General features: G+C 35.4%; 2 protein-coding genes across 2 annotated transcripts in view; one reads left to right on the top strand and one right to left on the bottom strand.

Moving 5' to 3' along the window:
- Nucleotides 1-2,119, top strand: part of LOC139685701 (homeobox protein GHOX-7-like) — a 41,914-nt gene extending 39,795 nt beyond the window's left edge. Inside the window, exons 3-4 of the mRNA XM_071582712.1 lie at nucleotides 512-648; nucleotides 1,605-2,119. Coding sequence (XP_071438813.1) covers nucleotides 512-648; nucleotides 1,605-1,887 — 420 coding nt within the window. The 3' untranslated portion in view covers nucleotides 1,888-2,119. The remainder of the gene's footprint in view (nucleotides 1-511; nucleotides 649-1,604) is intronic.
- A 3,823-nt stretch (nucleotides 2,120-5,942) lies between these two features.
- On the bottom strand, nucleotides 5,943-19,524 carry CycH (cyclin H). Its single transcript, XM_071582698.1, has 7 exons — nucleotides 19,237-19,524; nucleotides 18,637-18,833; nucleotides 17,110-17,311; nucleotides 16,871-17,014; nucleotides 14,858-14,951; nucleotides 9,247-9,355; nucleotides 5,943-7,441 (listed from the first exon to the last, which is right to left on the bottom strand). The coding sequence occupies exons 1-7, from the start codon at nucleotides 19,351-19,353 to the stop codon at nucleotides 7,285-7,287; spliced, it is 1,020 nt and encodes a 339-aa protein (XP_071438799.1). The 5' UTR covers nucleotides 19,354-19,524; the 3' UTR covers nucleotides 5,943-7,284.
- Nucleotides 19,525-19,555: the final 31 nt, after the last annotated feature.

Below are 19,555 nucleotides of genomic sequence, written 5' to 3'. Positions count from 1 at the left end.
TCAAGGTTGTAGTGCATACAGTGCATGGGCATTCAGTTTATATTGGGCGTAAAATGACACTGAAATCAGCATCATTTTCGCAAAAAACGTATACATAACAAATATTTCGGCATTCATTGTCCAATAAATTCTTCCACCGTCATAGGCGAAAGTGAATTAATCATACTAAAATTGAAATTCTAAATTAAATCCCCACACGAGAGCACCGTAATATCACTGAAAAAATATAGATGAGGAAACAATCCCAGCATATTATTCGTGATTTCATTGTTTCACTTGTTTTACTTGCGTTGAACCTTGTTGTGTATAATTTGACCACAAAAAATCCTGTGCTCTCGAAATATTTCGCATCTGCTTAACCAATAGATACATGATCAGAGTCTTACCTTTCATATTGTCATAAGATTAAGATTGTCATAGTGACTGATACTGATTTTGTATTTCCTACAGAGAATTCTTGTTAGTCAACCACTTCATTAATTTAAACTTTTATTTACATGTTCGGAAGCAGATTAAAATTTGGTTTCAAAATCGAAGAACTAAATGGAAAAGAAAATACACGAATGACCTCGAGGTGTTAGCACAGCAATATTACAGCTCTATGGGGATCCTTGCACCAAGACCAATATTCCTTGGTGACAGACTTTGGTAAGTTAAGGCATTCCCTAATGACTAGCCGATATTTTCCTAAGACTAATGACCACATCAGTATCCTTAACTAACATATTAGCTCTGCTTCCCCTCTCTTTAAAACCTTTTGTGACACAGCATTCAATACAATCGAGAGCCTCACACTTTTTCCTCTCCTTTATATTTATATTGTTTACATTAATATAGACATGGGTGTCATCAGGATTACTCCTGGATATATATGAACCAAACCATGTAGGAGAGGTAGTCAATTATTGCTATTGTTGCACCAAACTTGTCCTTAACAAACCCAGATGTAGATTAATACAGTAGAGAAAGAAGTTCTTACAAAACATTTATAATTTTGCCAGGAGGAATAGCACAGACCCCTTCTGATGCCCATGTTTATTATTGTTGACAGTCACTGTTTAACATGTACATTTGAAAAGCTAATGGAAAACTAAGGAAGACTTTCTATAGAATTAGAGCAGTGCTAGCATGTGGCAAAGACCAAGTAAGATGTTTTAATATTGCAACACTGCTGTTGCCACTCTTAGTTAACTACCTGCCATTAGACATTCCATTTTGGCTTACCACAGGCCAGTTTTTGTTAACTGGGCAAAATGTTACTTTGCAGTATTTCCATTACTTCACTTTAACTTGCAAAATATGCATCCTGGGCAGGCTAAATGTCATTATTGTCATCGCCATTCAATTCTGTAATTAACATGCTTACATTGCATTTATTAAGCCACATATATTCTTCATAAATATGTTTTACTTTGGTATCCATCAATAAATATACTTCTCCAAGGTTTAAAACCTTCCTGAATCCAATGAATTTTGCTTGAGAAACCTCAAGGTTTTGTGCGAGTAATATCGACAAACTGTCCATGAATGTTGGGCTATATTAAGTTAATTAACATACAGATACATACTTAAGATGAATTCTTTTAAACATTTTACTCCTGCAGGTTTTTTGACTGCCAGGGTGGTTTCAGTGCGGCTCCTGCATGGGGAACCCCTGATTACACCCATCAACCATTTCATGTCCCCAGGGTGCATGCAGGGCCACATCACCCAATCCTGCCACCAGGAAACCCACCAGCCCAATTCCACCAGGTCAGGGAACCTCAGTACAGCCCAGAGACAGATCCCCTCAGCCACCCTGATCAAAGACTGGTGGACCGGTGGAGTGGAGGCATTATGGATTCGAGTGCAGCATTAGGTCCTTTATCACCACCTCACCCTCCATAACATAAATATCTTTCGGTGATGAGATGGGTTCAATTCAAGTCACCTTCTCAAGTTATGTGCGTGTGCCACTTCAAACTGATCTCAAACATGTTTTTATTTTACCCTTGAAGTTTGTGATAACAGCAAACAGTGCTTGGGAACTAATGCAAGGAATTTAATTGTTACCACTCATAAACTAATAGTTTCTAAGAGTAAGAATTGCACTCCAACTTGTGGAGAATATCTTGCAAATTCTTTGGCAGCACTATGCATTAAATAAATTTTCTTCAACATTGCTCTTCCATGGCATTTCACCTTCAACCCTTTTCTCAAGATTAATTTGAGCGGAGCATGTGGCATCTCCCAGACTATGGTTTTATATTATATAATTATAAAAAAGTCAAGATAAAATCTATGGCATTTGGAAACTGCATATATTTTCATAATTAACGCAATTCATTCCTCATGGACCAAATATGTATGCTCTTAAAATTACTTTCGAAAATTATGCTTTCAGTTATGCTGAGCTCTGACCAATGGAGAACAACCCCAACCCAAAAGGCACTTTTTTTATTAACAGGGAAATGGCACATTCCTCCCCAAGTAATAAGCAGATAAATTCACCCTCCCCCTTCATTTTCTCCCGTGAATGTGGATTCAGTGGAACGCTAGGCAATTTGGTTTAACATATTTCACAGATGAATTTACTTTAGGACTAAACTTTCAAAAGCTAATTTGTAATGGTTATACAGGGTGCGGCAACAGAACTTCTTTTTTTGAAAGCATTGTGCGTTTGAAATAAGGAAGTTATGCTGCTAAACCCTGCAGTATGTAATATACTACAAATCAAAAGAAGATTAGAGCCTTTTAACTGAGTTATTCCCTAATGTGAATTAAAATACAGAAAATTTCAAAGTGTAAAAATCATTTACCCCGACCATGATATTAGAGCTAACCCATAAAGAATTATAACACCAAGCCATCATGTGACAGATGAGTAATGTCAAAATAACACTTCAATTCTACATAAAAACTTTAACGCAACCTAGGTTTCACTGCTGTGTGGCATCATCAGGCAATGCATTGAGACCTAGGTGTCATTAAAGATTATATGTGGAATTACAATGTTTCATTTTGACATTCATCAATTACAAAGATTATGCCTGAAACTATTAATTAAATCATGTAACAGAGTTTCCCAACTGCACTTAGCCCACATGCCACGTGCAGATTTCAAAGAAAACATGGGACCCACAAAACCTCCAAACCCCTGGAGTCATGGGCTATTCAACATAAAATGAAAACTTGTAGTACTCATAGAAATGCCAAAGCACAACTGTATACTGTCACATGCATGGCATGAGTTGATAATGGTGTTTGTAGGTGGGTAAACATAAAAGAAAACCTTGTCTTCCAGAGCATTCAAACAGCATACCTTATAACTTTAGAGGTGTTGAACCAGTTCACCAAACTGTTCACTTGAAGAAAAAGATATAGCATGTCTATGGAAAATATTGCTCAAGAGAACCAAACATTAATAAGCACTGAGTGAGACAGTTACTGGCAGAGAGTCACTGATTGGCATACCTAATCGGTAAAAGGGAGACTCAGTTCAATTCTGGTCAAGTCAAAAGTTTTTTACGGTGAAAATTGATACATAAATCACTGAAAATATTTTGCTACGAAAATCATTAAAAACTTCACAAAAGGCATCTAACGATAAATTTTTTTTGAAGTGCCAGACTTATAGAAAAATATTTCATTTCGGGCGATTAATCATACCACATATATAGGCATTCTATTAAAAAATAAATATGCATCTTTAACACTGAAATCAAGTAATTTCTTACTATAATTATCATAAAATGAAATATTTTAAGTTGAGTAAAGCCAAAATTAAAGAAAAATAAAATATGGCAAATGAGGCCCAAGATTTTGCCATTTCTTTTTTACTTAAATTCTGCTCAACATGCAGAGCCTGCGGCCAGTGAGCCAATAGATTTTATGACATTTTATTATTTTTGGGCCTCACTCATTTACTGAGACTCTCAATAAACCATTACTAAACAATCAAGCTCTCCCCAAGTTTTACAGAGCTTTCCACATTCCCAAACAAGTGTTTTTGGTCCCCAGTGGCGGCAGAGTAACGTTTTCATCTGCTAACCCAGAGGTCGTGGGTTTGATTCCCACCTAGGTGGTTTTTCCTCGTAGGGCTTGAGTGTATGTAATTGTCAAATTGTTAAAAAATGTTCTTAGTCTGATATAAAAGCTAAATCGCTGTTTTTTGACTAATGCAAAATAAATAAATGAACTCGTCATGTGTTAATAATCATTCACTGCAGGAATCAGAAATGACGAGGACCAGTTGGTAGTCTCATTGTGATATTGGGAAAGTATCACACCAAATATTCTGCTGTATACTAAAAGTATACCTGAATAATTAAAGAAAATCAATTATGTACTTTCCTCTTTTCTAGTTCTCTTAGGGAGGAACATAGATTCCCTGAAAATAATACCAATATTCTGAAAAAGTAGTGACATAATGTTTAACAAAAATGTCTTAATGTTTAATTAAAACATCTTAACAACAACGCCAACAGAGATAAGGACACTATCATTTCAGTCTCATTAGAAATTTATATTTCTAGCTGATAAACAGGTAGCCTGAAAATCGTGCACAGGAAAATCAATTCTTAGCAACTTCACAGCTGAGGAACAAAATGAAATACTACTTCTAAACCACTACTAATATTATAATAAAGGGTATGGGGTTTGTAATATTCTTAATCGTGTTAGTTAGGGCTGCGAACTAAAGCACTTTGTAGTGCCTGGATCCACACCCAACAGACTTCTAAAAAATCGAGATACCACAGTAAAAGTGAACATAAAACAAAACTGCTAATACAAAAATTGTCAAATAAAAAACTGTTTGGGGCCTTATTTCCAACATGACATACTAATTCAAAATTCATCCTCAAGGGTCGTGCAGGATAAGAGTTGTAAAGAAGAACATCGATGCCTACACCTAGCCGTTAATTGGTAATCTCTCTTGAATAAATCTCAAAATGAGAGGAGAGTCAAATTCCACAGTAACATTTCAAATATTGATTTTTGCAGAGCATCCACCAAATTCCCTGAGCAGAAGGTAAATTTACCAGAGTTCTTCATGCTGGCAGAGACCCTCAGGAAATCATATTCCCAAAATTTTCGGTTTTTGATTGATTTAAAAATATTAATTGATGCTGAAATTAGGATATCAGGGCAAGGAATAAGCCTGTTAGAAAATTGACTGAAATCACAGGCACTAGAGCAAATTGCTTTTTCTCATTTATGTGAAGAAAATGTTGAAAAATATTATTAAGATTTACATATACCCTTAGAGTCTGTGGGACATAGCATGACTTTGTAAAAATTACTTGCACTGGAGTAGATGATGACTAGCCTCTCAAAATTTCTGTCGCTCTCAGACTTAATTTGAATATGAATGCTAAGTGCCAACCCTCCGTTGCCTTCATTTGCTTTGATTTATCCTAGTGTTCCCCTTCATTCCATTCCACAAATACCCTCCACTTCTTTTATTCCATACTTCCTACTTTCTCCCCACCTCATATCCCTTTTGTCTTTCCATCTTGCTTCCTTGTTGCCCTAAACACCTTCATTCATATTATCCTCGCCTCACAAGGAGGTAACCTTTCTCTTATCCTCCTCTTCTTTCCTCTACCACCTTTCCTCTCCCTCACTTCCATTACCACAAACACTTATTTTACCTTTACCTCACAAAAACCCCCATAACTTATCCTATAAGAAGCCCTGCCATGAAAAGAATGTTAACCTCCCTTTGGTTTTGTGAATAAAGTCGTAGTCTCTACCAATAAGTTCATCAGAACTTTAGTATATGGGTCGGTACAGAGTGTGAACAGTCACTCTTGGAGGAGTACCCGCTACTTTGTAACAGTGGAACCACCTGATTGGTTTTAATTACACACAAATGACCACTCCCATAGATAATTTTAACAGGGAAATGTGTGTGCATAAAAAAACAAAAGCATATTACCAGCCTTTTTTACGACCACAACTTCAACTCTCTATTCTTCCTCAAATTACATTTATTTCTTAAGCATACATGGTGTATTCAAAAAAGACTGGACTTTTTTAGCACTGCACATAAGCATTTTGCAGCTATTGAGTTTTCCTAATAGCACATTTCAACAATAAATTCCCATTTCACTACACCTGTGGAGTGTGAGCATTATCCCATATCTGATAGAATGAGCATGTGTACAAGCCACCTGTTAAATTGAATGTTTGAAGCGTTCTACACAAAGAAAAATACTGATCAGTGGAAATCTCAGGTCTAGATGGCCATCCACGATAAAAAATGATTGCCATATCAAATTAATTCTTTGATTATTGGAAATCATTAGATAAAATACCGATAATCAGCCGAGGATCTTGCCATCAAAATTTGGCCAAAAAAACTGTGGCAATATGCCATTGCTGAAATGGTGGTTTGTTTGTAGGCTGATTCCCTTTGTCACTAACTCAATGAACAACTTTTACGAGAAATTACTTCAGCAGGTATAGCTTATAGATTAAAGCTAGTAGTGGAGGGAATCAAATGGCCATTTATTAAAATCTGCAGCTAGATTCACTCAAAGGTTGCAGCATGCCAAGTTACGGCTGTTGCACTGTTAAAACTGTTGTCTTTTTTGAAACACAGCTCTTAACTGAATAAGAAAGTATCTTACTTCTCTAGTCTTCCCTTTCCTCTTCCATTTATATGTGCTTGCCACAATGAAAATGACTCAGATGGTGCCAAATCCATCCATTTTGTTTTCACATAGCTTTATAGAATTCCTCATTTGGGATGACTAAATTAATTTATTTTCATACTTGATTTCTTCCTTTAACAAAACAGGCTGAATAGTAGAGCAAACTGGTAAATCTATTGGACTTATTTAGCCACATAGACCAAATGAATCTTGCCTTGTCTTCAGTCGTATCCGCCTGAAAGAGTTTTGAGTTGTACTCTCATATAAATACAGAATTTTGAAATTCCACCCCTAAATAATTCCACAGATCATATCTCCACAGGACTCAAATATTGATGTTTCCATTTAGTTTTATTCATCCCATTACAAAAAGTCATGGAAGCAATAACCAACAATCACTTAGAAATATTAAATACCACACAGTGTTTATTAAAGAACTTAATAGAAACTCTTGAACCTACTTCAAAATGTCTCTCAAAATGCTTTGAAAATAGCAATTCAATTCTACCGTTGAAATTAAGAAACTTATCCACCCAAAACAAAGAATACCATCTCAAATCCTAGAATTATCAAATATACACAATGTTTTGGTCGGACCAATCTCCAGTTTTTCTCAAGAGTAGAAAACTTAGGGTAAATTTACTTTTTATTGGGAACCGGGAGAATTGGTTGGCAAAGGGTAACATTCATCTATTCCAGAATGTCTGCTGGATCGAGATGATCTTTCACTTCTCTCCTCAGCTGTCGCTCTTAACATATCATCTTCATCCACAAAGTCTTGACTTCTCTGTCCCCGACCCTTTCTGCAAGAGAAGAAAATTATTGCGAATATATGAAATGGATAGTTCTGCAACTGAAATTATACATTAATGCACCCATAGATGAGTTACCAAGTTGCTGAAGAAATAATAGAATGACTTATAATAATAATATATTTTTTGAGAATTTAGTAAACAAAGTTTTTAACAATTTTATCCTCAGTAAAATAAAATTTTGCAGAAATAACAATAATGGCAAGATAAAACTTTATTTGAACATTAGATAAAATTTGACCAGCAATTTAATAATTACCCAGCATTAAACAAATCTCAATAAAACTCTTTAGCATCCCTACTATGCAAGAAAAAACATTGAACTCTTAGGAAAAGAATAGATGATAATGCAATGGAGAGGACGGTTTAATTACATTATCATTTTAATGGAAAAACAATGAAAATCCACAACATAAAATTTCATTGAGCAGTTTTCTTCAATTAGAGTGTGGAGGGGAAGAAAGGGAAAACATTTGGTAGTGAAACAGAAAGAGAAGAATTGAGGAAAAGCCATTACTCAGAGAGCTATTGGAAGGATTTCAAGCATGGATGAGCTTGGAATTGGAGCATTGGTTCGGTAAACAATTACATGTTAATATGATAAACAAAGGTTATGCAAATACTAAGGAAAGGTTAAGAGGTTGATAAGTATGATATCACTAGCTGGAAAGGTAAACAAATTCATCAGAAACTTCTCTTCTGCAAGACATATTTTGTAGCACATATAGGATATTAAATTTTAAAGGGGACAAAATAGACTGCCTACCTGTATTATATTTTTAAGAAGATATTCTTAGTAAGGAATGAAATTAATTTTCGTGGGCTTGATTTATAAAATTTCAATGATAAAGTATCAAAATGACCTTCTTGCACAATCACATGCAAACAAAACCAAACTCATGCTTCCCACCCATCAATTGCTCCTCCATTTTGTCACTTTAAGTCAGCACTTTTTAGCTCAGGTGTTCAATGAGGAAACAAACTACCAGGGAATGCATCAGTCATTTTGACATGAATTTTTACAAAAGAACTATATCAAGAAATGACATATTCTGAGAATTTTAGAGATAAGAAGTTATCTAGTTCATATAATCCCAGAAAAAAGTAAAAAACTCTTCATCTCATTCCCAACCTACTCCAAGTTGGTTGCTACTAACAAAAATATTTAAATCCAGCCAAATTTTTCAGGTTTAGCATGGGTTTTGGTTCCGTCTTGGACATGGACCTCATTGATAAGCAAGGAATGGCTTACTAAGTTCCAAAGGGAGTATAAGCCATAGTGAACAAAATTGAAAATATGCTAATGGTAGTAATTTAGTCTAATAAGTAAACATATTATAATCAAATTGGGGGATAAAGGGAATATTTTACACCAAAAAAGATAACATTTCGAGAAAACTAGACTCCAGAAACAAGAGGAGGAAGGACTTTATTTGAAGGCCATAAATGCACCCCATATTGTGAGAAATTAATAAGATGTGTAGGTGTATTAAAGTTTTTGTCCACCTTAAGTGGTGAACTGCCAAATAATAATAACTGCAATTTTGTGAAAAACTAATTCCAAACATTCAGCTAACCACCAATAGAAGTTCCACATTAACTATCAATTGTTTCAATGAAAGCAATTTTTCCAACACGTTTGATTGAAAAACCAATTCATTTTTAAAATTATTTTCGTTTTTACCATAACAAAAGGATCTGATAAAGGGTTCACCTCATCCAGCTTAGAAGTATAGGCTAAAAACCAAGCTTGAATTTTGGGAAGATGATATTGTCATTTAAAAGGTGATACTTACTTAGCTTCTTCCTCTTTGACTGTCGTACGGCACCTTTCCAGCTTTTTTTCTAGTGGTCTGATGCGATAACGAGGAGGAGGTTCAACTGATTTGGCCATAGAACGTATTCCTATTATTGGAGAACAAGTAAGAACTTATTTTTTTATTGGAAATAAACCACTACAAAAAAAATACCCACTGCACACCCTAACAAGTAAAAGAGCACATTGATATAATTCCATGGTTTATGCCAGCCTTAATTTATTTTTACTCTAGGAGGAGAGAAGTATGCAGAATTAAACAGTCACTTGTTGTAGAGTCTGATGTCAGATTATGTTTTTCGTTGGGAGAAACAAGTCAATCTCTTGTTGTATAATTGTACAAGGTCTGCACAAAAATAATAGACTGGTCTTTCTACATGTGAACTGCTTGATAGATCACAATCAGTGAGTTATTGCCTTCTAGTGGTGTCTGAGAGAAGTGACAAACCACCTTACTCATTGCCCTATCTCGACTTGTATCTACACAACAGCGATTCTCGTATGAGCTTGCACACGCTTGCTGTCAAAATTCATGTGTCAGTGAGAATGAATGTGTTAGAAAAGCAGTGTGGGCGCATTTTGTTTTAACCTTGGAAAAAGTGCAACTGAAACTTACACAATGATTCAAGAGGCATTCGGCAATGAATCTATGAGTCGGTCTCAGTGTTTTCATTGGTACAGCCCCTTCCAATTTGGACACACTTTGACTGATGTAGAATTGAGAGGTGGATGACCATCGATGTCTACAAACAACACCCACGTCAACAGTGTGAATAATTTAGTGTACAAACCATAGGTTAATTGTCACGGAGAATGCCAGTGAAGTTGATATCAGTGTTGGATCATGTATCACCATTTTAATGGAAATTTTGAGCATGCAGTGCATCATTGGGTTCAAGTTTTCCCCGCCAGTGTTCACATATGAACAAAGGTAAAAATGTCTATAAAGACAGGAACTGCTTGATAATTCAAATGATGACCAAAACTTATTAAAAACAATCATCTCAGGCGATGAAACCTGTATTTATAGGGCCAAAGCCCAGTTTTCACAGTGTAAGGGGCCATCTTCTCCACGACCGAAAAAAGCTTAGATGTTGATTGGGCCGGCCAATTTACCGTAAAGATTAAGGTCCACTGATTGATCAGCCATGAACACAATTTTTCAAGCTTCCATTTTCAAGACATTATATGCTGGGAAACAACTCTTCCCAAAACAAATTTCATCAAAAAATCAGGATCTATGGCTAGGTGAACCAAAAGTTTCAATGGAAAACTTCTAGTTACACCACCAATAGTCATTTATGAATACTTTAAATTTTTACAAATAACATTTCCTAACTTCAAACCCTTGCTATTTATACTGATATAAACAAAAAATGTTGACTTTTAACAAAAATAGTGCTTTCATGAATGATAAGAGAACTCATTTCAGAAAATACATTTTCACATACGAACAAATAAGAAAAATAATTTTTATTTTTTGTTTTTTACTCTCCTCATTGTTAACTCTTTTAATCCCATTACTGTCCTGACAGATACACCAATTTAAACATTTTTATCACTATCCACCACAGCACAATTCTCATGATAAATCACAAAATACTTAGGTTGGAGTAGTTTTTACTTTTACTCAATATATCCATCGAGGCCCTGGTTTCAATTTTGCACTGACTAAAATGCTGAAAACACAAATAGCATAAAATTGTCACAAATACTCCTGGTAATCATACTCACGTATAATATGAATGATACAAGACTAACCATATCATGCGAGTTTAAATGAATTTGAGATTAAAAACATATTTCTGAATATAACACATTAAGTGCTATGTATCAAATTATATATGAATGAATGCAACCATTTATTGTCATGTAAAAGGAAGAGGAATAAGAGGGAAATTGAGAATTATGGAGAAATTAGTTAAGTAAGCAGAAAGACTACAGAAAGTAACACTGGGCAAGATTTGGGCAATGAGTCTATATGTCCAGCGTGGGAGGTATGGATTAACTTTTGGGTCTTCAGTAAGTACTTTAGAAATTAATGGATTCACCAAAGTAATTTAGAAATAAATGGATTCACAAAAGAAGCTTCAAAATCCATTTGCTGATTCTGAAAAGACACGATCTGGTAAAATAAGGAGCTTTTAGTAAGATTTTGAAAAAATATGGGATGAATGAGAATACAACAGAGAATAGAATGCAATGAAATAGTATAAGTGCCTGGGACCTTGAGTAAATAGTTTGAAATACAGGCAAGGTGATCAACAGCATACATAATGTCACCATGCCTGTTCAATGTGCTCATGGATGTATGGATAAGGTAGGTGTAAGGAATGGTGTAAGTAATGTACTCGCTTTCCAATATCTAGCACTGATTACTTGTATCCCACAAAACCTATAGAGGGCCCTGGTGATTGCAATGAGGTGACAGAGAAAATTAAGTTGAGGTTAAATGTTCAAAATAAAATTACCAATGTTTTATGGATATAATGGTAAGAGCAGGCAATGAATTAATTGAAAAGTGTATCATTTTGTTAACCTTGGCAAAATTTTGAAGGCCAAATAACCTGCAATTAGAACTTGTGGACAATTTAAATAACTTTCATTCTCTCTATTATTTAAAAAGTGGTAAGTGCTAACATACTTAACCTTCAAACATATATCTTTCATAACATTATGTTTACAGCCATGGAAACCTAGGCAAAATGTTCGCAGACGTGTAAAAAATATGATTGAATAATGTGCAAAAATGCACTCTCCAAGTACTCCGCTAGTATTTAGAAAACATCCTTGGATTTTTGGAAACTTGCAGATAAAAATAGATGCTCACAATCCCTGGAGCATTAGGCTCTTGAAAAATATTTGCAGTCAAAATAGGAGATAGGATGAAGAAAGAATAGGTAATGAAAGAATAAGGGTATGAAAAGAAACTTTGCTTTTCCACATTTGAAACCAATCTAAAAACTATTGTCTCCTCGCTCAGAAACAAATCCAGTACTGGCCCAGATAAAATTCCTGGTTAAGTTGTTCATCATTGTTTTGAAGCCATAAAAGCACCCCTTTTATTTTTAATTAATGAATCTTTGATACAAGGGATTTCCCCATCCCAATTAAAAGAATCAAAAGTAGACCCCATTTATAAAAATCATGGCTGTGTCAATGATTTGAACAACTACAGACCAATAGCCATCCAAAATACATTTGCTAAAATATTCAAAAAAGCCATGTATATGCAAATAGCATCTTATCTCGAAAAAAACTTCCTACTTTCAAATTCTCCACATGGATTTAGATCTGAAAGGTCCGCCACAACTGCCATATGTCAGGCAATCTGCTGCTAAACGCAAACTCTTGGAATGTTTTTTGACTTGTCAAAGGCTTTTGATAATGTAAACCACAATAGACTACTAATTAAACTCAATAGAATAGGAATTAGAGGAATTCCTCTAAACTGGATGAAGTCCTATATTCATAATCGCACTCAGAAAGTAGTGTTATCAGTTGATGGGTCAAAATATTCATCTGAAGCATACCAAGTTAACAAACGTGTTCCACAAGGCTCAACCCTTGGCCCACTCCTCTTTCTGATATACATCAATGACCTACCTAACTCTTACCAAATAATGATGGAATAATACCAGTGTTGTACGCTGACGACACTAATGTAATAATATCAACACAAACATATCCCAGCCTTGGGGAAAAATCTAAGTCTGTCACACTTGCAATAAACAAGTGGTGTACAGACAACCTTCTAGACTTAAATGTAAATAAAATTAAAATAGTACAATAAGAACATTTCAGATGATCTGCGGGTAAAAATCAATGACCAATCAATTGAGCATGTGACAGAATGCAAATTTCTAGGTATTTCTCTATGTGCAAATATTTCTTGGGATACTCATGTAAAAGCCCTTAAACTCAAGCTCAGTTCAACTTGCTACTTATTAAGACACCTGTATGAAACTACAAGTAAAACTGTACTACTCAATTTATACTATGGGGAAATTTATTCAAATATAACCTACAGTATAATATTATGAGGATCAGCTGCAATTTCTCAAACCATCTTTAAAATGCAAAAGAAAGCTATTAGAACCATCACCAGGAAACCTCACAATGCTCCATCAAGGCCTATTTTCCGTGAATTAAATTTGCTACCACTCCTGTGCATCTACATTATGTTTTTACTTCTATACATATAAAATAACATTGGCAACTATTCTCTTAACTCTGTCTATCATCATCATTACACCAGAGGCAGGAATGACTTCCATTATGGGAATATAAGAACTAAAGCATTGAAATTACGACCCAATGAAATGGGCATCAGATTATATAACAAACTACCTAAAAGTATCAAGGATACAAAGGGAACTGCTGCATTCAGGAATAAATTAAAAAGATATCTACAGCGCAATGTGTTCTACTCGGTTGACGAATATCTCAACAATATTCCCAACCAGTAAGTTCATACTTTTAGTTTCTAGCAATGGTCATGGTCTGATTCATGTTAATGATCAATGATTTTTCTGAATTTGATATTGCATGTGCATGTTACAGCCAATATTCATGGGTTCTTACCAAACATTTATGTAACTATGAGCATCATTTCTTTTATGTAAGTATGTATTTCTGTATGTATGTCTTTGCTCCTCTTTGACGTGCCTTATATCATGTACATACACAACCCACCTGGTATTTTTGTATTGTGATCTCCGGGCAAATAAAATGTAATAATAATAATAATTAAGATTTTATACTTCACACAACCATGGTTTCAATGCTGCGCATCATCATCAGGTGATGTTATGTTTATCATGTATGAAAGAAGTGTGGTATGCTGATTCAGTCATTTTAAGAAAATGGATAAGAATCAAATCACCAAAGAAAATTATAACAGCATGCATTAATAGATGCGTGTTTGCAGAAAAAGAATAAGAATAATGTTGGAATTATGTAGAATAAATCATTAAAATCAGGTTTTCTTTCACTCAGCCTACCTCAAAAATGAATGTTGTGGAGTTTATTTACTGGGCACTTTCTAAATAGGTTTGATCAAGTAAAAACGATAAAAGCAATTACTATAATAGCACAATTGATAATATTATTATAATAATAATACAAATAAATATACATACCATAGTAAATTATGTGTGAATGATTAAAGATAGACACAAAGCAGTAATTAAAAAGTTAGTGTAAGTACAAATCAAAATATTTCTCAAGTGTGATACCATGACTCCATATCAAATAGAAAACATGTAAAAATGATACCAGTAAATACGTACTATAATTTTGCCTAAATATCCAAGTCTGAATCTGTGTTAGAAACCGCAAGATGACTCGCAAATGAATGTGAAATTTAACATTTTTCCATGTTTGCAACTCAGAAGCGCAAATTACTATAGTCAGGAGGCCTTCAAGTCAATACTCAAAGGAGAGAAAAATTATTAGAAAAGTCAGTCAGCAAGGGATGGTGTACTAGGATTATTTTGCTTCTTATTAGGTTGAACACTATATTTACTTTAACTTAAATTTATCTCAATCATTCTCGCAAAAATTAATCAACGAATTCACAGAACACTTACTGCGAACAGCTTCAACAAGGCCTGGAAGTCGACTGGCTCCTTTCTCACCACCAAAGAGTGTATCAGTTACATAAGAATCTAGGTTTTCTTGTACCTACATTTAATAAGAATTTGAACGACACATTAAATACATTAAAGCAGGAAGCACTCCAGGTTGAATTACCATCATTTACTTATTCAGACAAGAATTAGTATTTCATATTTCCATCCATTTTAACTGATTTGGGTGCATGTATTCCTAATGAGCGGTAACAAAAGGTGGGAGTGATGCATTCACATTGAGGAAACTTCATTTCATTAATTAGTGAATCCAGAGGATTTCAATGCATAAAGATGTTTTCCCACTGATTTTTTTTATGAGTGAACAAATTTGAAGAGCAGAAAAAATGCTGAAATTAAGTGGAACTTAACTTTAATCTGAACACCACACCACACTTTCACCAACAGCCCACCATTCATTGAATAACTGAGTACACGCACATACGTAAACACTTCACATTAAGGCCAAAACCAATAGCTTTCAACAATGTCAATACTACGAGGGTCATCCGGAAAGTAGTACCCGTTCGTGAAATAAAGACACAAAAGTAAATATTAACAAACATAAAAAATTTTATTTGAAAGAGGATACTTTAAACTACTTCTCAACATAATCTCCAAGCAAATTAAGGCATTTGTCATAACGTGTGACAAGTTTCTGTATTCCTGCTGCATAGTCCTTCGCCGCCAGCTCATTGAGATACAGGGTCACTCCTTCTTTAAGTTCTTCATCGCTGTCAAATCTTTCTCCTGCCAAAAAGTCTTTAAGCTTTGTAAAGAGATGAAAATCTGAAGGGGCCAAGTCCGGGCTATACGGTGGATGGTCGAAAGTTTCCCATTTGAATTGCTGCAAAAGTTTTTGTGTTATCCCAGCTGCATGAGGCCTGGCATTGTCATGAACGAGAATGACACCAGTAGACAATAGACCTCGCCGCCGATTTTGTATTGCCCGCCGTAATTTCTTTAATGTTTCACAATACGCATTGGCATTAATAGTGTCTCCACGGGCCATAAAATCAATAAGCAATACACCTCGTCGATCCCAGAAAATGGTTGTCATGAGTTTCCTGGTGGACAGAACTGTCTTGAATTTTTTTGGTTTGTTTGGTGAATGAGCATGATGCCACTCCATTGACTGTCGTTTACTCTCAGGTGATGCATAACAAACCCATGTTTCGTCACCAGTAATTATGCGAGTCAAGAAAGAGTCTCCTTCATCAGAATAACGTCCCAAAAACGTCAGTGCTGCAGCCATACGCTTGGTTTTGTGCTCATCTGTAAGCTTGCGAGGGACCCATCTTGCACAAATTTTTGCATAATGCAGATGGTGTTTAACAATTTCATGAACAATTGTTCGAGAAACATTGGGAAAATGCTCACAGATGTCATCAATTGTGACGCGCCGATCGTTCCTCACGAATTCGTCAACTGAGCTCACCAGTTGGTCTGTAATGACAGACGGTCTCCCCGAACGCTCATCGTCGTGTGTGTTCCCCCTCCCCATGTTGAAGTTGCGACACCACCGCCGAACAGACGACTCGTCCATTACATTGTCTCCATACACCTCCTTTAATTGGCGATGAATATCACATGGGCGAACGTTTCTTGCATTGAGGAATTTAATCACTGCCCTCACTTCACAACTGGCGGCGTTCTCAATTTTTTTAAACATTGTAAACAATCACAGAAACAACACAGGCAATGCTAGCGTCACGCAACTTGGCTCAGAGAAGGCAGACAAGCCACTGAAGCTATCTGACCTCGTCCAGCGGCTACTCGCGTCGTCAGCACTTCATGCGGCACGAACGGGTACTACTTTCCGGATGACCCTCGTATATAAAAATATATTACAGGTTATTCATCACTGATTCAAATAAAATTAATTACAATTTGGTACCTATGCACCATCATTTATCAGGGATCACTAAAGAGCTAGCAAGACTGAAAACAAATAGGCTAATATATGAAATTTACTTTCGAAGTGGAATGCAGGAGAGCAGCCAGGGCCAGCTGAGATGGTGAGTAAACCAAGCATGCATCCGTCCAGAGGCAGCGATCCAAGAATTCCTCCATTCCAGGCCTTAGCCTTTCAGGATCTTTAAGAGTTGGACATCGAGTCTACAGAGCATAATCAAACATGATTGAAGTTTAAACAAGAGTTCAATAGACTACACTGAATTCATTCTTTTACAGGCTTTAATCAACAAAATTACCTTAATATCAATTAAGAGTCCCTCAATTGGACGGAAGGGATTATGAACAGTGAGGTGATAGTTTAACTGCTGCATGAGTAACAGCTCATTGTTCAGTATGATGTCCGAAGCCTTTTCTCTATCACCACGGATATTTCCCACAAACTGAGATATGGACACATTAAACTCTTCAACTTTGCATGCCAGATAAACACAGGTGACTCTGAAAAAAATTAGCAACATTAAAATTAACATGATAAGATCACGAGAAAACTCTTTTCCCAAATCTGCAAGATTTTACCAAAAGATTAGCAACATTTGAAATTGCCATTGGAAATGACTGTTTACAGATGAAAGGTTATGAAAATAGTGAAATTATCATGTAACATAAAATTATAGTAAGGTGGGTATTGGAAAAATAAATCAATTTCAGTTCTAAACAAAAACAGATGAACAAAAATTAACATTCACAGAAAGCAGAAATAAGAATAAGGAAGATATGTAGCCATACAAAAACAGTAAAAGGTTGATTAGGTCAACTAGACCAGAAAAATTAAATTTCAAATGGTGCTATTGTTAAAAATATGATGAGGAAAACTCTAAGCTTGCAGTTATTTGCTTTGTGAAATCAACTGACAACATGATCCGAGCCGTACAATCTTTGGCACTTATTACTGGCTTGCCAAATTTGTTGAGCGTCAAAACTTATGCCAATGTTGGTCTGATATGTAAAAAAAACTTTAAGGTACATGTGCACATTAAAGCCATCTGGTAGATACAGCTTCACCTAGACACAGCCTCACCAGACTATGAACTTGCATCATTAAAAGATTAATGAGCCCACACACCATTAACAGAAGATACATATTCAGAAATTTTAAAATTAGAGTATAGTATACTGCCCATTATCTCTGGCATATTTGCAGTAAACACAAATTAGGTAAAAATAAGCAAAATTGGAATCAAACCAAGAAAATAAATGGCGATAGTTTGATGATAAATTCAGATCATTTACCACTTAATTAAATGGTCAAAATATGAGATTGTTAAAAAATGAAAAGTAAACATTTGGTTAAGTACGGAGTGTGTAGAGCAGATGCAGAGACTAAAGCAGGTGAAATGGTCAAACACGGAAAACTGAGGATTAAATACATGAATAGCAAATAAAAAAAGTATTTAAGTTAAGAGCACCTCAGTAGGTGTTATAGACTTGACATTAGACGAAATGATTGAGGAGTCCAGTCTAACCATCTTCAAATTGAGACTATTGAATATTGTACAAAAATTGAGAAACCCGAAAACTTAGCAGTAATACATTTAGGAAATTGATAATGTATGGCCGATTACTAAAAGCTAAACAGTTGGATCAAGATTCTTTTAATTCTCAATCGAAGGATTTTCAACTGTACAGTGATTAGCAAAATGTTTTCCGCTTTTGTTAAGGGGCTATCCGAAAACAATATTCCGGGTATTCAATTTCTCAAATATTTTAGAGAAATGCCAATAAAATACGTTAATTGCGATTTAACAAAATACCAGCACACCTACAAAATTTCCTTAGGATGATAATCCATGACCGAATTATGCAGATAGAAACGTTTGAAGTAATGAAATGAAGTCCCCGCTACGGATCTTGGCATTGGAGGTTGAAATTTCCGGCAAAATTCCCTTAGCTGCAGCTCATACTGTCGCCGAAGTAAGCTTTCTTCACTTGGCGTAAGAAAAAAGCGTTCCTGTTGCTCCTCCTGAAAGACATAACGATACTTTTGAAATCCTGGCATTACTGTGTTATACTACAAGGTATCACAGAATCCAGTCAAAATCAATTTAGGTAAATCAACTGGTTTCATGGAACATTAGATGTCATCGTTAAAGACTGTTTTAGATGGCATATATTATATAAAACCGATTACAACCCCTAAGGGGCCTTGAAAAAGATTTAAAGCCACTCATTAACTAATGAAGATGCTGCTTGTATCTTCAGGATACAAGAGAACAGTGATGGATGATCATAGGGAAAGGAAAAAGAGATTCACCCAACTCGATGACACGCTCCTGAATTCTCAATAGCTGCTCAACAGCTCTGAGATTTTAGCGAAATGGTATTAAAATTCCGTACGAAAGTAACATGGGAATAATCCTACTTACAGACATATGACCTCCATGCTTGATGACAAATTTTCTATTTGCTTCCAAGCGGGACCTATCAAGATCACCTTCCTCACTAAATGTCCAAAATTTTTTCTGGGTACTTGATGGATACATTTTTATCCAAGCTTTAGAGTTAATGCTTTGCTACTATTAATAAATTCAGTTCTTCAAAGTAAGTCGCATTTTGAAGATAGCCTGATAATCAGATGAAGTCACAATTCAGCATATGATTCTGCATGACAGAACGAACATACCACTGCGAACACTGTCCATGCCCTCCCAGTACAGAGGCGCGCCGCGAGTTACTCGCTTCTTC

This window comes from Hetaerina americana, unplaced genomic scaffold, assembly GCF_022747635.1.
Source record: "Hetaerina americana unplaced genomic scaffold, ioHetAmer1.1.p SCAF_1, whole genome shotgun sequence".
NCBI lineage: Eukaryota > Metazoa > Arthropoda > Insecta > Odonata > Calopterygidae > Hetaerina > Hetaerina americana.
This window is presented reverse-complemented; position numbering and strand designations above follow the sequence as displayed.